General features: G+C 36.8%; 1 protein-coding gene across 1 annotated transcript in view; it reads right to left on the reverse strand.

Annotated features, from left to right (window-relative positions):
- MUC5AC (mucin 5AC, oligomeric mucus/gel-forming) overlaps nt 1-22,121 on the reverse strand; it is a gene marked incomplete at its 3' end in the record, with an annotated part of 35,663 nt that extends 13,542 nt beyond the window's left edge. Inside the window, exons 1-27 of the mRNA XM_077180550.1 lie at nt 22,049-22,121; nt 19,143-19,202; nt 17,893-18,154; nt 16,789-16,903; nt 16,418-16,508; nt 15,875-15,987; nt 15,153-15,369; nt 14,707-14,832; nt 13,571-13,688; nt 12,658-12,796; nt 11,197-11,307; nt 10,732-10,801; nt 9,841-9,978; nt 9,592-9,756; nt 8,783-8,877; nt 7,686-7,812; nt 6,880-7,135; nt 6,204-6,253; nt 5,498-5,598; nt 5,218-5,369; nt 4,555-4,693; nt 4,352-4,465; nt 3,898-4,077; nt 3,159-3,398; nt 2,431-2,587; nt 1,697-1,825; nt 1,220-1,361 (exon numbers count right to left, since the gene is read on the reverse strand). Coding sequence (XP_077036665.1) covers nt 1,220-1,361; nt 1,697-1,825; nt 2,431-2,587; nt 3,159-3,398; nt 3,898-4,077; nt 4,352-4,465; nt 4,555-4,693; nt 5,218-5,369; nt 5,498-5,598; nt 6,204-6,253; nt 6,880-7,135; nt 7,686-7,812; nt 8,783-8,877; nt 9,592-9,756; nt 9,841-9,978; nt 10,732-10,801; nt 11,197-11,307; nt 12,658-12,796; nt 13,571-13,688; nt 14,707-14,832; nt 15,153-15,369; nt 15,875-15,987; nt 16,418-16,508; nt 16,789-16,903; nt 17,893-18,154; nt 19,143-19,202; nt 22,049-22,121 — 3,680 coding nt within the window. The remainder of the gene's footprint in view (nt 1-1,219; nt 1,362-1,696; nt 1,826-2,430; nt 2,588-3,158; nt 3,399-3,897; nt 4,078-4,351; nt 4,466-4,554; nt 4,694-5,217; nt 5,370-5,497; nt 5,599-6,203; nt 6,254-6,879; nt 7,136-7,685; nt 7,813-8,782; nt 8,878-9,591; nt 9,757-9,840; nt 9,979-10,731; nt 10,802-11,196; nt 11,308-12,657; nt 12,797-13,570; nt 13,689-14,706; nt 14,833-15,152; nt 15,370-15,874; nt 15,988-16,417; nt 16,509-16,788; nt 16,904-17,892; nt 18,155-19,142; nt 19,203-22,048) is intronic.
- Nucleotides 22,122-24,406: the final 2,285 nt, after the last annotated feature.

Below are 24,406 nucleotides of genomic sequence, written 5' to 3' on the forward strand. Positions count from 1 at the left end.
GACATACTGGTTCATGACATAATTTATTTGTTATAATTTTTCTTCTATCAATCCTTTGCTATTCATTGTGTGTTTAAATGTACAATGATCTTATCTTGTGTGAGTTAGACAGTCAGTTTTGCTATACAAATTCAGGCTAGGTACTTATATTCAGGCTACAAGTTCTCTGGCAAGAAAGGTAGCTCTTCTTTGAGCCAGCATATAGAACATGCAGCATCTCTACCAGTGCTTTTGGGAACAGGACAAAAGATGTGAGATGGATGATTTGAAATCTTATCTCCCCAATAGGTCTGGTTTTTGGAGGAGAAAACCACAGTGAATGTATCATTTGCATTTAAAAGGATATATACAAAGGATTACTACCATGGATGTTGAGATAACCCACACAGTGCATTACCATTAGGCTTCCAAAATATGCAAGAAGAATTCTGGTTTTAAGGGCAATTTACCTGTGAAGAACTGAATCTTGATGTATTTATTTACAGGGACTAAGGACATCTATACAATGAATAAACTGAAATTAAGACATGTATTTAATGGATTAGGTTTAGTGCTGTTAATGGCCTAGATTATATAGTCCAAGGCATCTATGAAGTGCAAAATCTGCCAAGGATGTTGGTTTAGCTCCAATGGGCTTTGGCTTAGGATTTTTGCTATTCAGATTGCTTACAATATTTAAGTGTAGCTACTTTAAAGGTATCTTAAGACAGCTGCTTCACAATTGGATTTGCTAACTCTGTACTTAAGCCTTACAGAAGGCTTAGCAGCACTTGTCACCGGTAATGCGTGAGAATGCGTGCTGACTGTTGCAACTATGCAGGTATCAGTGCAATAACAGAAACAAGCTCAAAACAATGTAGATTAGTTGGCTGCTCATTTCTAATGAATTTCATTTCACATAATGAGTTTAGGTATCTACTTTTAAAAATTCTCAGACTATTCCCTAACTAAAATTATTTTAGCTTGTTTTCACTTCATTTAATAATGATAGTAACTTTAAAGGACTTTGATAGATATACAAAATAAATAGTAAATTAATATCTTGATGATAAAATGTTTCACTAATGTTATCATTTAATTTCCTGGGAAGGGAAGAAAATTAGACATTGTTCATCAGCCTCTGACTGGCCTAGTTGCTGTCGGTAATTAACAAATTTAACATGATGAATTATGTTCCACAATTTTAAACTCTATTTTTAAAATTCTTTTCTAATCCTACCATGATTCACAATTCTGCTTTGAAGGCATCTCCATTCCTGGTTTGTAATTTTTTCCATCTTCATAACAACCACAATAAGAAACACAGGTCATGGTTTCCTCATCAAAATAGGGCTTATTCTTTGGACATTGTGGATAGCAACCTGCAATAAAAAGAGAGTCAAACTTACAGTAGGTCTTTCATAAGTATAAATAAGTCTACACTCATATCTGATTTTCCCAAAATGTGCTACATGGTAAGTGGAATGTCAGATCCTTTTACTGCTATTCCTTTGATAGCACATTATGCTTTGGAGTATTTTGTCCTCATCTTCATTCCAAACAAGTACATAATCCATTAGAGAATACAATACTAATTAGAAAATCTCTTCTTATAATTTGTAGTGCAAACATGTCATACACTGAGTAATACAAATTTTGTTCACCATACTGCATTTTAATCTTTCAAGTAGAATGAGATATACATAATTATGTCTACCTTCCAAACCCCTCATCTCATGAAGGCATTTCCCACTTGGATTATTGCAGGTCTTCATACAAGGTGCTCCACATGGCTTGTAGTGCCACTCACATTCCCCTTGTGGATTATAGTAATCACAGAAGAGAGCTAGAAGAAGAAATGCCAGAAAAAAACATCTGTGATGTTTTAGCTCTATACTGTTTCCATTTTGCTAGGTAAAAATCCAATGGGATCAGCATAGCCTCATAGGTTGTGAACAATATCTCGTTTTATTGCTAATACAATACAATTGTTAAATTTCTAAAATGTTTTAACACCAATAAATATATTCATCATAGAACAGAGTTACACATTAAACATGAAAAATCAGTTGACTGAATCACTGATCTTAGCTAGCATACACTAGTTTTTATTTACAAGGAACCTGATGTAGACGTATGGCAGTGTAATAAAATATCATATTTCACCAGTAGTATATCGTGATTGTCAAGTTAATTAGACACTAATCACAGTGCTTGTAAAATTATTAGCTGTGGTTTCATTTTACCAAGATAGTTGGGTAAATCAGTAGAAGACAATCTGCTTTGCTGGGTTTTTTTCGGGTGTTTGTTTTTTTTTTTTTAAGCATACAGCCGTGTCTCTTAGAAATACAATTTTATCCTTCCTTTCTTGTTCTACTTTGTTTCCTTTTTTCCCCCCTTCTGTTTTATTTCTCTCTGAACCCCTTAAAAAAGTAGTGGGTTGAAACTCACGACAAATGGATGGGGTTCTCCATGATATGCAGATGTCTAGCTCATTACATGCTTGAGCATAGGCAGCTACTGCTGTGCAGAAACATTCACAGTCTCCTCCAGTGTCACAGGCACAAGCATCATCCACACATGCTTGGTAATATTCATTTGGTTCAACCTGATAGAGAAAACATTCACGTTTTCATACCCTTGTCCTCTTTGCACTGTCCTAAAATAGCTGAATAAGATATCTGAAACTCATAAGTCTGTATGAGAGAAAGCTAAGAAACGAAGAAATAATGAGAATGCTTTGAGAAATCAAGAGGAAAATGTAGAATAAAGCTATTGCTAGTAAGCTGCAATATTAAAAACTGTTTGGTCTTGAGGACATTTGCAAAATACTGGTAATTACTATAAGCTACTAGAGAGTCATACATATTAGGTGGCTGATATTTGTATTAGTAGGAAATTATGCTGTTAGCAAATAAACATATCTTGAGATTTATCTACTCTTGCTCCTTCAATTAAAACAAACAAGCTAACCAACCAAAACAATAAATTTCTTTAGTGTACTTGCTCAAGACAAAAGCTGAGAAAATAAAAGTGAAAGTATTTCTATGCAGGAACTTGGTCGAGCTTCACTTTGTCAAGCATGACAGAATGTACTTTAGAGTATTTTTTAATCTATTCCACATAAAAATGGATGTAATCATTTTGTCAAGAATTCAAGACTAAATTTTTTGTCATACCTGTGAGTGACACTTCGCAAACACTTCACTGGTGATGATGCTGCATTGCTTCTGTGCCCAGGCTTTCCTGTATGGGTTTGCAGTGCATGGATCCTGCGTACGATTGGCATTTGGGCAGCTAGAAGATACTTTCCAGCTATTGGCAAACTCCAGCACATTTCCTACCACAGACTGACTGCGAGTAGTGAAGTCATTATTTCCATTGCCATCATAGTTTCCACAAAGTCCGCAGACATGGCCCTGCATCAGGATAAACAAACAAAATGACAAAGATCAGTAAGGTACAATTTCTTAGTATCTGTGAGTAACAGACCTCAAGACAACTCTTATGTAACCATCTTATATAAGATTATTAATGCCTATTTAGTAACAGTGCTGGACATTTTCATAAAACACTTTTCAGGAAGAGATGTCTCTAGCTAGTTGTTAGAAAGAAGAAGTAGACTGATGGTTTTGTTCTAAGTACTGAGCTATTTAGTTTTAGCGGATCCTAAATATGTCTCTTCAGTGAGGGTTTTCCATGAAGAAAGCTACTGATAAAGTTGCTCTTATGCCATTGCTGAATAATGCAATTTAAGGATAATGCATAGTACACAATTTAAATCAACACAAGAAGGATAATAATATATGATTTCTGCTCTTCTGGTTTACAGCCTGAATTTCCACCCTCTTTCTTTGAGAGATAATATGACTATGTTACAGAAGTCATTTTATTAATGTTTTCACTTTTAAAGTATACCTGAAAGCTTGGACTAAGTTTGATGAATATACTGGTTTTCTTGTCCCACATGAGTATCAGACCAACAGTAGTATCAACCACCAGGTAGATGCCCATGGAACGGACTTGGAATGGCATTTTTCCTCCAGGTGTCCTCTGGATGACATCAGAGTGTCCATCACTGAGTACCAGCTCATAGTTCTAAGAGAGGAGAAGAAAAAGTTAGAGGCCAATTTAAAAAGTCACTATTTTGTAGCTGTATATATTGACAGTAACTTCTTGAAATAATATCATCAAGAGGATCCTATTCAACAACCTCAGGTTAAGAAATTTCTTTGTAGCTTTCCCACCTTTGCTTTCTAGAGCAGAGAGCAAAAAAAGAGTCTAGTGATATTTTCATTATGTTGGAGGCCACTTCTCCTATGCAGTCTATCTGGGACAGATCCTTCTGGCACAACTAAAAGAAAATACTTACACCCAGGAAAACTTTAATAGACTTAGAGCAGGTAGTTCCTGTAGTGCCACATGGAATGTTCTCAGTGATGACTCTGAAGGTTCCCTGGTTCATAGCTTGTTGACCACAGTAGTTCTGAAACAGGAGAATGATATTTTTTTACTATATTGAAGGTATTTAGAGCAAAAGTATTTAGAGCAAAAATCTAGGCAAGACTCTGTTACCTGGACCAGAACATATTCACAGTCTCCTTCAAAATCAAAGCGTTTGCCATCAAAGGTGGTATAATGCCCATCTCCATAAACAGAACATGTTTCCAGGCAGGGTTCCTCAGAGCATTGCCATTTTCTGTTTCTACATGTGCTAAACAAGACAAAAAGCACTCCAAATGTAAAAACTAGACAAATACACAATATAAATATAGGTACATTTCTGTATTTTAATGTGTGTTAAGATTCTAATGAAAAAATGAGGTTTGCTTGTTCTCAAAAATGCAACATAGCTCAAGAACTATTGGAATTTATGCAAAGACCGTGTTACTTAATGTAATGAATCAACTGCATCAGAAGACACCAATTCTTTCACATTTCCAGATCCTGTTGGATCTATTGAAATGGAAGGATTTCCTTGGAAGAAAGAAGATTTTTTGACCTGAATGAACATGACAACATCAAAACCATGGTGTTTTTCTGACAACTTGCAATTTCTGAGCTGTGCCATTGAGAAAAATAGACAGAGCTTACTTTTTAGGCACTAAGTGCATTGTTTTCTGCAGGATTCCTTCCTAGGAATCTTGATACTGCTAGAGTGAAATGATGTTATTTGCTTAGATCTTAAGCTGTTCTATTTTTTTATTTCCAAAATATTATTTTTCAATATGCTCTTACCAGTTGTTACAGCCAACTCTGATTGATTCTCCTGGACTGTAGGAATTCCCGTTGTGAATACATGGACAGTCTTCTGGAGCAATGCAGCCACCTTTGCCATCCAACACTTGATCATGAGGACATACACAGCCAGAGACACAGTGAGTTTTGTACTGTAAGGACCATAAAGAAAACATGTCTTGAAACATTCCCCTGGTGAAAGAGTCCAGCTGTAGCTGGTAATTTTAAGAGATATCTTGATTAATATATTTTCAACTAGGTACAAAGAGTCTGTACTTACACATTCCATATCTAGAGTCTGACAACTCTTCTGGCATCCTGCTCCTACCACATTTGCAGTGACATTGCCACAGTCAACATAAACCATGGGAGGCACACAGACTGAAAGAGAGGAAAAGCCATGAGAAATGTGAGACCAACCATGCATTCGTATCTTTGTTTCCAAGAAAAAATGGAAATACTCCTTTGTGAATTATGTGTACCTTAATGTGATGCATGTAGTGAGAGAGAAACCAAATATTGTTTTGATCTCATATTCACGTGGTTTTTGTGATTATGCTTGGACTACTCAATAGAATTAATTTTTATTTAGCTTCATGAAACACTTCCTTTCAGAAAAATAGAACAAAGCAGGATAACAAATGTCCTTGTTTACTTGTTTGGGCTTTTTTTTTTGGTTGCTTTGGGGTTTTTTGCTTTACATTTTAATTAAAATGTGAATAGTTTTCCTCTCACACTGAGTGAGGTGACTAAGTATCCTTTTATACCCAGGTAACCCAGGGGGTTCTAACTTGTTTCAGCCACTTGAAAGGTAAGACAGTGTTTCTTTATATTTTGAGAATGTCCTCTATATTACAGAAGACCTCAGTTAATTTTCTTGGTTGATTTCAGACTTGTACAATTTGCATCACTATGAGGAGAATAAAGAAATTAAAAGAGTGATGGTAGAAAGGGAGAGTTAAAGAAAATCTTGAGTGATATGTTACCTGGTTCAGGCTTCTCTCCAATGCAGCTCAGCTTTCCATAAGCACAAGTGCTATAAAAAGAAGGGAATGGATATTTTAAAATTTTTTCTTGTTAAGTTTCAGCCTATTTCCCAATGAACTTGAAATAATGGAAAATTACTGTGCGATAAAACAAATAAAATGTGTCCTTTATAAATAGTTTGCACATTTAAAAATATTAATATTCTATATTAGAGTAGAACAAAATACAAGTAAATTCCATATAATTAAATGTTTTCTCTGTCTATATGCCTGGTTTAAAGCTGTCCTTCAGAATAGTTCAGATTTCCATATAATGGGAATAATCTGTAACAGGATTATCAAGGCATCTTTCACCATGGAACAAGCCTTTTCCAGTCATGGGTAAGAAAAGTATGTGTGGAGGCAAGAGAGGAAGGGAGGCAGAGAGAAAGGGACAAGATGCGAATTTGGCTGTTAGGAAAGGCTGACCCACCACAGGACTGTTGGTTGAATTCCTATAGTTATTTATTTACAATCTTCCAAACGTGGGTAGCCCTAAGAATTTAGGAAGCTGTGATTTTTTAATTGAAAATTTTTGTTATAGAAATCATTTTGATTTGATTTCATGACATTTATATAGTTTCATGACTGCCTATATCCAATTCTTCACTTTTTTTTTTTTTTACAAATCTCTTACCAGACAACACCATTATCATGAACAACTTCTCCAGAAGACAGAGGCGTTCCTTTGTAGTAACAAGGACAGCTAGAAGCAGGCACACATTTGCCACTGTCATCCATGTAGGTTCCATTTATGCAGGTACAGCCATCAACTGGGACAAACTTGATGCTGCATGTGACATCAGGCTCACTGAGAGCGCGGCAGGTGGGCTGACAGGAATTGACACTGTAGGTGTACTTCAAGGACTTCGGACACAAGGTGGTGTATTTTGCTTGAGAGCAAGAAGGTGAGTTACATTTGTTGGTCATTCAAGAATCAACATAGGTATAAAATATTTGAGATAAAGTATGTATGATAAACGTGGCATTTTATGTACACATACTTTACTGATGTCCTCAGTAGTGTAATTTTTTGTAGTACTAGAGCAAAATTTTCCGTTATAAATGCGTCATACATTTACCCATGTTAAAAAGAAAAGAACAAAGTTTGATTATATTATGACACAGTATGTTTCTTCCTGTATGTTTTTATACGTTTGTCAAAATAAGTTGAGAAACACCCTACTTATTTTATTCCTATTGCAAAGGTATTGCTCTTCAGGTTTTTTCTGATGGTTCTGAGCAAGTAATCTAACAAAGCCTGTTTTTAACATCTCTCCTTGTTTGCTGTCTTTTATAGCATTCCTTTCCTACTCAGCTTCTTGAAAGTCAATGCTACACTTAAACCCCAGTTTAACACAGTTTACTGTGGAATCCCTGAGAGCTCCTGTGTGGGGCCTTCTGGGTGATCATTTTCAAAAGGCAAAGGGATGTAAAACTTACTGCAGGCTTTGCTCCTCCATCCAGTGAGAACAACTCCTTTAGCAGCACAGGCTCTGACATAGCTGGAAAGGGCAGCACACATGCAGTCCTCACTCTTCTCACAGTTACACGTGTCAAACATACAGGTCTAGGAATAGAGGATGATGTGATCACCAGAATGTCATGTCAAAACCATGGAACTCTGCAGTTTTTTAAGTGTGTTATGTCCATTAGAGGTTAAAGTGAGTGTAATCCACACGTATAAGCCTGATTTTCATTGAGCTCTTTCAAAAGAGATTATTTATGTGAAAAAAAGAGTAATTCGAGGTCCACTATTTTGAGCTATTTTTTCTTTTTATTTTTTCACATGTTGGCAGTTTTCCAACTACTTCAAATTTGTTGCCATTGTGCCATATATATTTAGAATAAATAGAGATTATTTGATGCCACCCAGCTTTTGGAGCTTTTGCCTAGGAGCCTGGGCTCTCGGCAGCAGAGGAACAAAGAATACAAGTTATTTGATGGGTTTCTATGCTGAGCAGGGATAATACAATATTATTAATTCCAGATTATGTTTATTGAGCATAATCTTACAAATTTCCAATAACAGGAAGGTTTTTTAAAGTACCCAGGGACTCTGGTACAGGGTTTCATCACCTTGAATTCCTAGAACATTTTCATTCACATCTTGTCTAATTCTCATTGTTGCTTTTTATGCACATTGCTTGCCTTGTCCTTGCATATATGCAAAAGCCTTCTGAGAGCAGTTCAGAGAAATTAAAGTGCCAGTTAAGATTCTGGCTAAAGCTTGCATTATATCTCTCAGAAGGGACAATTTTTATCCTTTGATAGCAAATCCAAACTCCTAACTTAGTCTTTAAATTTATGCCTAAAAATAGGTGCAGGAGGAATACACCTGTATGCTTAACCTCCAGGGAATAGAAAGATAGTTTCACAAAGGAGGAAATTTCATATTGTATAGATAAGAATGAACCCTTGGCTTTTAAAGAACTATGAATTCATCCCCTCACAACAGGCAAGTTACTCTCTCAGGTGTTAGTATCAGAAATCTGAGTCTTTTTCTCCTGTATTGGATGGATTGAGTTAGAGCCAAATACCTTATGGTAAACTTCTGGATTCACTGTTGAGTGACATTCAGCAAAAGGTCCCGTGGTGTCAGAGAGCAGTCCACACCAGTGCTGAGCATACTGGTCTGTGAATTGAAAACATGGTAAGGATTTCTGTGGCAGTGCATTTGCAAAACTCTTGTCTCAACATAACTATACCTCCTCCAGAGAAATCACAGAAGCTTAACATTACAATATAATTAAGCTCTGCATTAGCTGAGGCACACAGTCTTTCACTTCCTCTAGGTAGAAGTATGAACTCTTCATAAACTGAATGTTTTCTAATTCATGATAATTGTCATGGAATAGACTAAAGATACCCCTAGCTGAATTTTAAAAAGGAAGGTTCACACTGTAAATTAAAACTATGCTAGTTCATCTCAGAAAACAGAAAAGTAGCTGGTGAATACTCAAGAATTATGTATTTTGTTGGCTGAAGTGCAACTTGAATGCTTTCAGTCTCTGAACTGTAAGTTCTTAGTTTAACAGTGGAAGTACTACAACCTTCAGAGGGGCCAGGCACAGCTGTAACAAAAGTCATTTCCAGGAATGAATCCTAATATGCTGTATGGTTCTAGTTTCCCTTAGGTAAGTTGACTTGCTGTCTTGATCCAAAGGAATATATCTGAAGATCCAAAATATTTCACTAGTTATTAATTAATGGAAGACTTCTAGTATCAACTGAGGAAAATTGTGTGCATGTGCAAATAGTTCTGTTATTTTGGCTAAATGCTTGGTGGTTGATCAGCTTATTCCATCTTTGCATTTTAAAGGAGAATAGAAGAGATTGCTGAGCTTACCATTTTGTATGCTGACAGTACAGGGGTCCTCAAAGGTATTTTTGGCATCAGGACAATCAGCCCGAGTTTTCCAAGTATTGCCAAAGGCAGCTGAAGTGCCCTCTATCACACCACTGGTGGTTTTGAAATCATCTGTCTGTACATCATTGAAGTTTCCACAGAGACCTGGAAGGAAGCAGATGGTCTGTGCAAGTCTCCTACAGGATGACAGGTGCTGGTGAAGGCACTTGTTAGGACAAGGTCACTCACCACAGGTCTGCCCCTTATGTGATGGGTCCAAGTCTATAAAAACTTGCATTAAAGGCACAAGTTGAACCTGTAGCTGAAGACCAAAAGTTGTTTGCAGGATTATGAAGAAAGATGAAGGCCTGAAGATGGTGACATTTGCTAGGGATATAAGGAAAAAAAGTTATAATTTCATTCGAGATGAGCAGTTGAAAAGAATTGTTCATTACAGGAACAATATAATAGAGGAATTCTACAGCTGTGTTTGATGTGATCCTAGCTTCTGAAGAACTGGGGGGAAAATGATCCTTACAGGATTTCAAATCCAGCACCAAAACAGTCTAACCTAAACACCTAAGCAACAAATGTATACAAAACCTCCACTTTCTGTCAGGTGTTTTAAAATGAGGGAAGAACACACACTTCTGTTGTTATTTTAAAAGTTGCCTTCGCTATAGCACTCCTTATTTGAAGAGTCCAGTGGAGTCTGGACCTATTCTGTCCATTCATGGGTTGATTTGTGTTCAGGTGCAGTAGTGTTTGAGAAACTTCAGTGATGAATGTGCTTTCAGAACAAGGACAGGGGGAACACAGAACTAATGACTTGAGAAATTGGAGTCCAGTTGCATATCAGAATTTTTCTTTCTTCTCTTATGACAATGTTTGGATCTGAAAGTGTGCAATAACACAATTTGCTTGAACTAATTAGATGTTGCTAAATATAAACCATGATCTTACTGAAGTTATTAGTGTTGAATAGGCAAATCCTATTACATAAAAATGGGAGATAGTGCTCTATGGGAGTGCTCTGGGTTTGCTGCAGTGTAACCATAGGTAGAATTTATTTTTAGTTTAACTCATGTAATAACATTTTAAAATAAAAATGAGAAATAGAAGTTTTTCAAAGGAACTTACCTGCTGAGAATGGTAACTGTGTGTAGATCATATTCACAAATACACTCCCAGAAGGCTGGATCACAATGTTCTGTCCACAAGAAAAGACAATTATTATCAAGCAGATAAGTTAAATACTTTCCAAATGTTTCCTATCCAATACTACTCAAGATAAAGGGAAAAAAATGGAGTGGGACTATGATGACGTTCTGATTCCTGTACTATTTCTGTAATCTTTATTGCTGTGTTCCACTGACTGTCCAAGAGAGCAAAAACCAGAATTTATCTAAATAACAGAAAGCTAATAAGATCTTCTCTTCTAATGTGCTTACTTTACTACAAGAAAAATTAAGAATAATGTTCAAATTTGATAAAACAAAAAGGCAGTGCAAATTTCTTGTCTGTGCTGTTAGGTGTCATTTGCCTTGTCTGTTAATCTTAGAGAACATCCCTGTAGGATGTCAGGTGTGTACATCTGCTGCTCACCGTTTGTCCTCCATTTAGGCTGATGGCTACACCCTTGAGGCATGTCTCTGTGTCAGTCAGGCCACACTTGTGGATGTCCCCCAACACTGTGAATTCATTGCTGTCACAGAGCTTGAGAAGAAAACCAAAAATATTGTTAAAAGGATTTGCTATATTGAAATAGTTATGTAAAAAAAAAAAATCACATGCAAATGAAATTCTTAGTAAATCTAGTCTTTCAAAAATATTGTTTATTTCATTTCTTCTTGCACCTATGGTCTAACATTTGTCTGGAATCACCAAGTAAGTTGGCATTCATGCAGTCTGCACATTCATGCAGTCTGCACATTCATGCAGTCTGCACAGTCTTCCACATGGAAGCTGTGGAATTGCTTCTGGCTTTTAGGGGTGAGTTAGACATATTAATCTGAACATGAAAATTTCCTCATGCATTAGCAAGAGGAGTTCCTAATGTGTAGGCAATACCTGTTTAGTATGCTAGAGCAGAAGGAGGTGTGCCTTTCTTGCCCACTGCTTATGAGGTTTACCAGGGGGACAAAAGATTGTTTCCAATGTCTTCTGCACTGAATAGATTATTCAAGACCCTGGTGATTTGGACATTCTTTAAATATCCTCTCATAGAAAATGAAACTAAAATTATTATTCAGGAAGTTAATGCATAAAGGTTCAGATTTCTACTCAGTTCTGATTTTTGTAGGACTGTGTTCATCTTTAAAGTGTGCCTAATGGCCAAAACACAACAGGGAAAGACTCAGAGAAGGCTGTGATTCTGAATTTGTCTTATCACTTTTTTGGCATATTGAAGATTGAGGACAGCTGAGATGCATAATTATAGCAATCTAGAAATGCAGTATTACATTTTGGGGCTTTTTATACAAATTAGGGGTTTTCCTCTGCCTCCAGAGACCCTGAGAATCTAATTTTACATGTTGGTGCCAAAAGGAGGAGTTTGATGTGTAAGTCTGACCTATGCTGCCATTGTGCATCAAGGCAGTGCTTGTGAATCTTATCCAAAAGTTTCAATGATTTAAATCATTGAAACTTTTGGATAAGATTTCTAAATCATCTAATTCCAGCTCATTTCTAAGATTTTATGATTCTTTTGCTTGGTAACATTCAGATCGATCATGTCGATAACAGATTTTATTTAATATGAAGTCCTTATGAAAATAGTTTAGTCATTCAGTAAAAATAAACAATGAATACACCTAGGGTTATGAAATCTAATAAAAACTCAGTGCAAATCCTAAAAAATTATCAAAACCCACAAAAATACTACAATATTATTTAGCATAACCCTAACAGAAAAGCCCCTGAAATCCATTTAAGGGTGTTAACCCTATAACCATTGTTAACCCTCAATGACTCAGAAAACTGATGTGATTGCTAGAAGTTTTCATCAAAAAACATTATATGCAATAAAAACATTTTCCTTTAGCAAGGATTGTGACTCATTTTTACCTTGGTTAGGACATAACTACAGTCTCCAAAGAAGGAATAGTATTTCTCATCAAATGTTGAAATGTGGGAACCTCCTTCAATACTGCAAGTCCCAGGGCACGACTGAGTGACACAAGACCATTCACCTCCAACACAGGTACTGAAATGAAGGAAGCATTCAGTAAAATCAGAGTAATGCAAGTGCAAACAAAATAAAAAGGCAATAAGTGCAGATGATATCCTAGTTTTCCTCTTGAAACACTGATCGCACTGTCAAAGAAAGCAGTATTGCTTAGAAATCTCAGACAAATATGGGGCAGGCACATTTATGTTAAGGTGATAACTTTCTATGTATATTGTTGTTCATTTCCAATCTTTGGACAGAATCCAGTCCTGGTGAACTTGTAATCCATGTCAAATATTTTAAGTATTTATTGGAAAATAAATAAATAGGCAGGTGCAGTTGCATACACTTATGCAGTAATATTTCAGTAATTATAGGGAAAATAAAAAATATATATTTGTCAAACATGCCCCTCAAATGTGAACTCCCACACTAAATGCAACATGCCCCCAAATGTCATGATCTCCATAATATTTATATGAGCACCTTTGCATTACACTGTAGGGCTGCAAAGGTATAGCACTAATTCACATTTTGAAACACCTCTGGTACTTGCCTTTGATTATCTCCCTTCATTGGTATTTCTTGAAATTGAACAGCTGTTCAAAAACTCAAATTTTTGTTCCAAGTGTGAAGGGAAAACAGACATGAAAGCAACCTCTAAAGCAGTGTAATTATGGAACTTCAATTGGTAAGTAGTTGCTCATTTGTTTTTTATGGGGAAATCAGTAAATACTCAGCTCATGCACGAAAAAAACCCAATTCAAAACCAAAAAAAACCCAAAAAAACAGAAAGTGAGAAAATATTACCATGATCTGCATTTAGATGAGAAGGAGGCACCGGGAGCATAAGTTTCACCTTCATAGGTACAGTGGCATTCTCTGCGGGGAATGCAGCCAGCACCATTAACATCATCAAATACCATTCCTAGGGAAAGAAAGGGTCTGTTATTCATTCTGTGCACTGCAGAACTTGCCTTTGAACACATATCTAGTAGATGCCTGAGACTATGTACTGTTTCTGCTGTGCTTTAAAATAATAGAATGCAAGCTATGTGGAGATTGAAGGGCTATATTCCATTGAAATCTATCTAAAAATCTTAGTGTGATCAAAAGGGGTCTCTAGGAAAATACCTTTCTGTTATGGATTTCATTAGAATGGAATTAGGATTAAAACTATTAGGTAATGAGCTGAAATAGATGAATCATTTATAAGACTGCCCAGGGACATATCTGTACAGTAAATATTTCTATGCCCAGAGACAGAGGATTGCCTTAGAGAAGTCAATGCTACTACACAAACAAGTGATGGTGAATTCTGTGAGACATCATGGGGATGGGCAGAACAGCTGCAAGGGGTGAAGCTCCTGTGATATACAGTCACAACAGCAACAAAAATTTAGACACAGAAGTATGCACAAAGAATACATCTGTCTTGTACTGATATGCAGTTCTTGTGTATAATTCTCTGAAGGACCAGATCTAACACACTGCCTAGTGCTTTGTCAACTCCTTGTTGTTTAAACACATAACACTTGACAAGAAGGATTTGGTCATTTGTGGAACCAGATGTAGCTTTGCTAGCAGCAGGAGTTATGATTGCATGCAAAATCTGCTTAAACATTTTATACTTTCTGTGAACTGAGTTTGAATGCTGAGAATAGAAGACTCTGCTGTTGTTAGGAGCGAATTATCTTATTCTAAGTTCAGTGATTTTATATATATACATAAAAAACTATATATATAAGGAACATTTGTTGTTTAAAAGGCCATGTTTAGTAATTTGAATAGAAATAGTGCATCCAAGGGAGAAATGTAGCAATTACTTCCATGATAATCACGCTGATGATGTGATGGGAATGATCCAGAGTAAGAAAGTTATTAAATGTGTACAGGTGAGTACTCTAGGGTGGTTGGTATGAGAAAAGAGCAGGAAATGAGCTTGCCTGGAGGACAGACACAGCCATCTGTACAGTGATCTTCACAAAGCGCAGATCGTTCCGGGTTGCTGCACGTATCAGAGCAGGGAGAGCCACACTCATGGTATTGCATGTTGAATGGACATGATTTGGCTAAAAGTAAAAAGAGTATTATAAACCTGACTTTTCATTTAAAAGCTGGAGAAAACATTTTTTTTGCAATTTAGGTTGTTTTCTGTCAAGCTATGACAGGGTATCCTGATCCAAGCAGAGGCTGAAACATTTTAGATTTTCTGACTCATATTGAAAACCCCCTAAACTTCCATATTCCAAAGTCTTGTGTGTGACCAGGTAAAAATTGATTTCATTATAATTGCATGCAATTTTAAACCGTCTTCAGGAAAAAAACCTCACATATGTGAAGTTTGCTAGATGTGTAAGCACAGGTGGAGGTCCCTTCCCGAGATACTCACGGCACAGGTCTGAGGTTCTCCAGTTCTGGGGCTGTCCACCTGCATGAGCACACTGCCGGGAGTACTCAGCAAAGGTGTTGCACATGCAGAAGTCAGCCATAGAGCTGTCACAGTGGCACAGGTCTTGTATGCAAGTTTCAATGTAGTCCTGGACATTCACAAGCATGTTACAACTTGTAAATGCTTTGCTGGTCAATACTGTCTCACAGATAGAGGCCTAGGAAGGAAAAGAGAGAAGGTAAACAAAGTGTTAAGAACATATGAAAATAATTATTTAAAGCATGGAGCAGAAAAAAAAAAAAATCAAAGATTGATCTGGTCCAGAAACCCTTCCAACAGTATCCATAAGCTGATATTTAAGGAAAAATATGACAATAGGGCAAAACCACATGGAACTTCATTGAATAACTCTAGTAGCTTCCATATCCTTAGTCACCCTCAACTCAGGTCACTTCCCAAGCATTATATAATTTTTTAATGTAAAGACATCCTCAGTAATTTTCTCTTTCAGGAAAATATGCAGTCTTCTTGTAGAAGGGGAATGCAAATTTTTGGCATTCACCTTAGCAAAGAATACAACATGAAATTAAGAATATTTTTCTTTTGAGACCTACAGCTGAGTCATATTCATGCTCTATTTTTTTCTCTCTTCTAAAAAGTTTTTTTCCAAAGACAGAGAATGTATTCATAGTGAGAAAACAAATTTTGAGAGATGTTCTTACAAATTCTCTTGAGCAGTTCATCAGAGAAGTAGGAGGAATAGGATCATCACATTGCTCTGTGGGTCCATCCATCTTCTGCCTATTACCAAACTGTATGGGGGTCAGTTTTGTCTCTGTAAAAAACAGTTCAAATATTAGAATAATGCTTACTAAATTTTGCATGGAGTTATTTTCTTTTGTAACACTACCTGCTATGACATGAACAGTCATATTACCAAATAATATATAATATAAATAAATATTATATATATATATCACTAAAATATGAAGGGGGAAATATGAACAGTATATAAAAAACTGGATCCTAACTATTGAAAACAAGTAGAAATTTTTATGTGGCAAGCCTTAAAATATCTAACAGTGATGGAAGTAGTCTAATTACATCTCAAAGTCCTGACTTTGCACAACTGACATCACAGGAATACATGAAGAAGTAACGCCAGTTTTCCAGTTAGTACAACCCACAACCCATATCAAAGTAAATTCTAAGAAGAAAAAAAAAAAAAAAAGCACCAGTACTTAATAATGCTTATTATTACTTACTCCCTGAAATAAATTCATTGCTGACTGGAATTCCATTGAAGTCCCCACAAAGCCCACAAGTTTGATTGGCATATTTTTTATCTAGTTCCACCTAAAAAAAAAAAAAAAAAAAAAAAAAAAAAAAGAGGAAGGAAGTTTATAGAAATGGCAGTCTTGATGGTTAGGATCACAGCCTATACCAGTACTGCTTATTGCTTCTGAGCTGAGCTTGGTGGGGAAAAAGTGGGAATTTGAGAGAAGACAGAACAAGACACTAAAAATGGACACAAATCCAGAAGTAACTAATGCCTGCCTGGCTGTAATACTGCAAAGGTGTAAGCAGACTATTTTCAAAATACAGACTTTTTACTGTGTTTTGAATGTTTTCTTACCAGGAGGGCATCTTGTCCATTCCAAAGGAAGGTCAGTCCCAACTTGGCAGAAACTTTCAAATAGTTGTTACTTCTCTCTATAAAGACTCCCATATGGCTGTAGGGCATCTGGACCCTGGGGAAAGATCATCATAAGTCAGCAGGGGTAGGGACAGAATATCCATTGAATGTTCACAATGATAACCTTTCTCATTCTCTTTGAGAATTTTCAACAGGTATCTGTGAAGAAATTAGAGCAGTAACTACTATAGACAACACAGGTTTTTAATATTTTGTCCATTTCCTATGCATTGCCTCTCATTGTGCAAATGGATCAGCCTTGCTTTTCCTGTTGTTCCTTTTGGCTTTTCCATTACAGGTGTTTTGTTGGGTAAAATGTTAGCATAGGTCTGTGGTTGTATTTTTCAAAAAAGTGCTGGGAGGCTCTGTTTTGCAGCCAGTGTGCTTCAGGATATTGCTATTTACTCCTTGAAGCATTTGCTAATAAAGGGACAGACTCCAGGCTTTCTGTGGCATGAGTGCCATTCAGGAAGCTGTACCGAAGATAACCTTTAGACCAGTTCACTGTACATAGCTGCCATAGCAGACAACTCACTGTGGGATAGCTGCCCAAATATTTACCTGGCCTTTTGGGTAGGTTTCACACCCTATGCCAAAGTCAGTGCTATAATTACTACATAGATAGCAAGTTTGCAGAACAGATAATTTTAAATTAATTCAGGTACAAGCTGAAGAGCAGTCACTGCTTTACTGCACACTGTTCAGTACAAGAACAAAAGCTGTCAAAAATTCCTTGCAGGGATTCTGCTGTGGTAAAATTAATGGAAACTACTAACTCCAAGGGAGTAAAGAATGCAGCTTATAGATTTAATTGCATACATACACTATTGTAGCAGTGGGACAGCTATTGGATACAGCTCATCTGAACAAAACAGCCATGGGGATAATCTGCACAAGTGACACTTATCTTGCTGTCAAGCCCTCCTTTGTTTTTGTTACTACCTCAGGAAGGACCTGAGCCCCCCCACTGCTTGGGAGCAATGATAAAATGAGGGAAAGGGACACTTGCTCAAAGAGCCCACTGGGAACAAAGTAGGAACATACAGTTGGTTGTCAAGCAGGACAGAGCTGGGGGTCAGTTCGATCACTACTCCTTCCAGCTTCATGATGACGTGAGTGATCACAGTAGCATTTTCCACCATTGCACGCCTAATCTGGATGTTGAAGTCCTCATAGGAAGACTTGCAGTTGGATGCAAAGATGTAATTGCAGACCCCAGGGAAGTAAAAGATGTCCCCATCAAAGGTCTTGAAGTGGAAGTTACCCCATGTGCTGCAAACACGGCCATTGTGATAGGGGTTGCCAGCTGTGGATTCAAAATAAGCAGTAAGAATTTTCTGTAGTTTTTTTGTAATACCCTCCGTGAAGATGTTTTATCCCTCCTGCTTCTTTCACCAGTCTCTTTCCAAAAAGCTCATCTTTTTTTTCTGTTTTGTCAAGCTATTTGTTTGTCATTATTTATTTATTTCAGTTGCTTTTTGTGCTTAATCAGTTTTGCATAGGGATATAGGGACTAGGATCAAAAGAGACCTCTGGGGTCACTAGATCCAGTGCTCTAGTTCTGATTACTGCCCTATGCCATATATCCTTTCCTAAATGTATGGAGTCTTCAAGTTTCACCATAAAACCATATAAAAGCTAGTTTAAAACTAGCTGATACTCCTACTTGGGAAGCCCACTCGTACCCACAACTTCTAAATGGCTGGAAGACTTTTGTCAACATCATCTGAAACATATTCCTGTCCCATATATCCCATGTCCTTGGTTGTTCTTGTGCCAAAATTACACTTCACCTTGAAGGGGTTCCACCTCCCTACTCCTCTCCCAGCCCATTTTAGAAAGCTCTTCTTTCTTTTCAGTTTTCCTTTCCTTGCAAGGATACTCTCTATAATCCCTGATTATCTTCCCCATCCCTTTCCACATTTACACTCAGCCTGCTTGAATTGTACCCTCTTCCTTGGATAAGGTGTCTCTACAGTTTTCAGCACACTAGTATTTTCCTCTCTTTACTGGAAACATATAATACCAGGGAAAAACATGTACAATAGGTATACATGTTTAAATGTATATATTAAATTTTTTTTCTTACAGCTGCATCATAGAGCAGTGAGTCAAAAGCACTGGATTCACATTTAGATTATCTCTGTTACCTGATTAATTAATTCTCTGTTAATTTTTTGGTTTATGATGCTAAAGGTTCTTACACAATTTATTGATTTTTTTTTCAGTCACTCCATGCTCTTTGTCATTAACAAGGGCACAGATATCTGAGCCATGACATTTGCTTAACTTACCCTTTACTTTCAGTGCATTTGGAAAAGGTGGAATGATTGTCACTCCTTGGGATTTGAAAGCTGGTAGAAAATAGAAAGGAGAAAAAATGGCCAGGTTTAATCTTTTCTGAATTCTTAGAATATGGGTAGAGATTGCCTAGTCTTTTTAGTGACTATTTCCTACTACTAGTTACGCTCTAGTGGAAAGTTTCCACAAGGTTTTATTGGTGGTTTTCACACAATGCTTTGTGTTCTGTCTTTCTATAAATTTCACTAACAGCTAAATTGCACAGACTGTACTACTTTCTTCCACCATTTGTTCAAGACTCCCATCTGATGCTGGGCCTGATACTCTGAACTCAAAAGGAGCAATATGATCCTCAGAGCACTGTATTGTAATACTGATTACAACAGCTATTTTTAAATAACCTGTGGCACACATTTTGCAGGGCAGACTTAATGATCAATTATTTCAGCCTGTCATTACTAATACAACTGTCAGCTTTGGATCCTTCCACCCTTATTTTGCACTGTCCAGTTATGTTTCATGCAGGATCTTGTAGCACTTAATTATTCTAATGTTTAAGGTAGTTACAGCTTTCTTATTCTCTTGTGAGTGATGCAGTCATTTTGACATAGGGTAAAAAAATGTGCCTTTAATTACCTACTATCAAGTACCTTTGTGATATGTATGTAAACACACACCTCTTCTGAAAGTACACTTTTAGATATAAGTTATGTACCTTTTGTGAAGTCAAAGATTAGATAACTGTATAATATCAGTAGAGCAGATCCACTGGGCCAGATCTCAGAGGAAATTCCCAAGCTTAGAGCAGTCAGAGCTTGTCTGAAAACTGGATATATTTTACAGAGGGCTTCTCTTTTATTGTGTGTATGTGTGTAGCTAGGAATCAAAATATTCTCGTAATCTTACTGTTTACCACCTTTATTCATAAAAAACCTTACAAAGAGATCAGCATAAAAATACCTACATTTTTGTCGCTGCAGGAGAGATGGAGAAACATACTCTGATTTTGTTGGTTGTTCACCACCCTGGGCTTGAACTGGATCAAGAAGAGTAGTAAAGGAAATGTGAATGTCTAATTCTCTTGAATCCCCTCATAATGTCTCAATTATATCTGTTTAAATGTGCATCACCCAGTATATCAAAAATCAAAGACATGTTTATGTACAGGAGGCCAGAAATGCATCAGGACCCATGCTACATGCAATGATGGCCAAACACCACTCCTTCAGCCTTTTCCTTTTTTAATATTTTGGGTAATAAATTACTGCAGGGAAGCCATCAAAAACATGCCCGTGGTGATTTGAGCAGGTCCTTGTTCTGTCACAGTATACCCCTGGATTCCCTTAGAAGCTTTTCAGATAAAAGGCCTAAATTTCTTAGGTTTTATGATCACTCTGTACTTTAAGCATTAGTAAAACCTTTTTTTCTAGCTAGATGGCTTTCAAATAAGTCCCTTTTGTACATGAAGAATTCACTTTAGGGTTAGAGGACTGATCTTTGTCAAAGCCAAAGTTACTCTGCATTTTCTAGTTTCAAGCATTCATTGTAATAAGCCACAGAAGGAAAATAAATGCAAAAGCCACACCATGGAAATAGGTCTTTCCAATAGATACATTTGTGCCTGTTGATTTTTGCCCCAAAGCAAAGAAACCATTTTTCATTCCATTCCAGTGCAGCATCAGAATTAGAATGTATGCATTATCCAGATGGGCTTTCAATGCTCTCACTGTTTGGTGAGAGTTCATCAGAGGGCAGGCTGAGGTGAAGACTGTTCTGGCCAGAGAAAAGTGCAAGGGGAGGTTCACCCCCTGCTGCACCTCACAAGGGCAGTCTGTGGATAGCACCACTGAAGGGGCTAAGGCTGAAAGCAGAGCTGTGGGAACTCTGCATGTCCCCTCCTGGGGAAAGAGCTGGGGTTAGAGGACGTGTGTCCCTTTTTAAGGTAGGAACCATTCAGTGCTTCTGGGCTCCTTCAGTGCCCAGCCTCAGAGAGTTTTCTGCTTCTCTCTCCATGAACTGCTCTGCTCTGTCTCATGCCACACACACTGCAGATCCCTGCTGCCAGTGCATGTTTTACTAATGCTACAGCTAGTCCTGTCATAGGCTATTCTTTGACACTACCACTTCTTAACATAAGTTACTATGGAACTACCTAGGAGCAGGAAAAATATGAAATCATACAGTAGGATCTGCATGAGAGATTAAAATGCATTTAAAACTAACATTGTTGTTACAGTAAACTTAAAGGGAAATTATCAGATGAAAAAAGAAAAAAAATAATTAAAGGGGTCTCCATCCATCTGTGACTATTAAGTGAATAGAATATTTATAGCAGTTCCATTTGTTTTCAGCTCATTGCAAACCAACCCTGTGTGCTAAGCTTTTATGCAACTTCATAAACAAGAGTAAATTAATTTTTAAAACCTATTGCCTGACGATTTTAAAGCAAAATCCTCCCTTTCTTCAATACTTTATCATCACCTGATAAATAGTCTTTAATAATTCATGCAGACATACTGCTCCACTGATTTGTTCCTTTCTAGAGGTACCTTTGCACCGTTTGGTTTGTACATTTAGAAATGCTATACCACCTTAAAGTGGATATTGAAAGCTAAATGCAAATCTTGAGGCATTTTTGTAGACATACAAGTTCAGAGAAAGTTCCACTCAATACAGTGGAGCTGTTCCAGATTTCAGCTGGAGAAAAACAGGATGACAGTTTCAAAAGAGTTAATTTTCTCTTCTTAGGAAAGAAAGTATTTTAAGCAGAAAATAAAATCTTTCAAAGAGGTAACAGGTTCATTAACTTCACAAAGCCTAGAAAAAAATGCTTCAAACTCCAAAGCAAGTTATAAATTCTTTAAAACAGTAAAAATGCCAAGCAAGTGAATCCTCCTACCTTTGATCTGTATGAAGACCAGGGCTAGTATTGATATCCATAGTGGTATTCGTGTCCCACCACCTTTACCCATCTTCTGGAGGTCCAGTAGAAACCACTGAACAACCTGCCTCTGAGGAAATACCTGTCTGTTCCCAACTCTTATATAGTGAGAGAGTAGAAGTTGGCTCAGTTCCCAGATTGTTTCACAAGGCTCTTAAAAGGTGGGGCTTCAGACATTTTCGTTTTCTTTTGCAGGTGCAGAGGTAAATAGAGGATGCTCTGACTTTCCCTCAGCTATTTACACTCTAGGAGGAGTCTTCTTTCCACATTTTTGATGAAATGTCATGAAGTGAGCAAGAAGAAATTTTGCTTAGGCTTAGTCTTCCCAAATTTTTGTTTCTTGTGGGATAAACAAAATTTAAGAGACTTTTGAGCAGGAAGTTAGTTTGAGTGAATTGCTTCTTTTTTTTTTTTTTTTTTTTTTTTTTTTTGGGCAAGTGATGATAATTAGCTGCTCAAAAAACTCCAAAGAAGTTCCACCTGATACAAATTTTTAAAAATGAGTTTACACCTGCCTGTGTAGCTACTTTGCTTGTGAGAATGAAAAAATCAAATGCTATTTAAGGTCAGCAGTTAGCCCACTGGCCAAGCACAGCACAGGTGTACACAATGAACAACCCTTCTGTGTTGGCAAGTCAGTAATATGGCCTTTTCCTTGAGGGTCTCCTCTTCTCATATGGGCAATTTTAGCGTTATTTCAGCTGTTTTCCTTCTAACATGATTTCACCATTAAAAATTAGTTGGATTCTACCTATGATTAAAAAAAATCCATGTGATTTCTAGCCCTAGAGATATTAAAGGACAGATATGCAAGAATATTTTCTGGAATATTCCTTATCTTAGGAACAATGAGGGAGTGAAGAATGCTTTTTGAGTATGTTAAAATAGTTATTTACAGCTATAGCACTTTGGGAAATTAACCTTTTATAGTGTTTTACCCTGGGGTGTAGAAGAACACAGTCTTTCACTAAGAGAGCAGATGCCATAATCCCACATGGGTTCAAACAGTTCCTGCAAGGAAGAAGGTACTGGTATAGTCTCCATATTCTTTGGAGTCATAACAATGTTCAAAATAGAATGAAGTTTAGCTGTTATGGAGGGATGTTAGATGTGCATTGAAAAGGTAGTGAAGTACTCACTTAGGTTGCCTAGGAATACTGTCCAATTTCCATCACTAGGTTTATAAAACACCTACATGAGAATGGTCTAAGTGCTGTTGATAGTGCTCTGGGGCAAGAGAATAGACTAAATGTCCATTTGAAATTCTCTCAAGTATTATTTTCTATTATATTTTTTGAAAAATTATCGTGGAATCATAGAATTGTAGAATGGTTTGTGTTGGAAGGGACCTTCAAGATCACCCGGTTCCAACCCCCTGCCATGGACAGGGACACCTTCCACTAGACCAGCTCGCTCAGAGCCCCCTCAAACCTGGTCTTGGACACTTTCAGGGAATGGAGCATCCACAACTTCTCTGGGCAACCTGTTCCCACTCCTCACAGAAAGGATTTTCTTCCTAATATCTAATAAAAATCTACTTTCTGTTAGATTTGAATGAGTAACTTTAACACTAAGAGGGAAATAAAAGGCACAATTTTTACCTAAGCAGCGAAAAAAAGCAAGAAATATGCTGCTTGTCCTGAACATTTTAAGAGTACAACTATTTAAATAAAGGTGACATAACAAAATTGAATTGGAAGTTTTGAGGAAAAGAATCGTTCAATTTCAGTCATGAGTTATACCTTTGGCAACTTCACTGATGTGTAAGTCTGTAGAATTTACTTAGCACTATTTAACAAGGAAAAGAAGATGCCTACAAGATACTTGTACATACAGAAATAGATGCAGTGAAAATTTAAGGAAGTATCATTGTCTCTAATGGTTAGTATCAAAGTTCCAGGATGAAGATCCAGAAAAAAAAAATTAATGGATTTAAGTCGTATGTAATTAAAGTAATGATAAAATAGTATGGTAAACTCATGTGGGTAACACACATAAGCTTATAAAGAGATTATGTTAGTGAGAAGAAATATATACTTTATGAATCATTGTATTACTTACCACTAAAAATCAAATAATATCAACAGTTGCTATGCTGTGGTTTCATATACATTTCCTGCATGTTCAGGGAAGTACTGTGATCTCTGAGACTTCCCAGTCTGGTCATCACAATTAGTCTGAAACTGGTTTACAGTTCAGTTTAACCCCTTTAATTGAGCTTTAAGGCACCATCAGAAGTGATTTCCTATATCTGTATTTTTGACTGAAATTTTCAAATCTCATATATGTTATGAATCAATTATCCTGACACTACTA

Source organism: Agelaius phoeniceus, chromosome 6 (genome assembly GCF_051311805.1).
Source record: "Agelaius phoeniceus isolate bAgePho1 chromosome 6, bAgePho1.hap1, whole genome shotgun sequence".
Classification (NCBI taxonomy): domain Eukaryota; kingdom Metazoa; phylum Chordata; class Aves; order Passeriformes; family Icteridae; genus Agelaius; species Agelaius phoeniceus.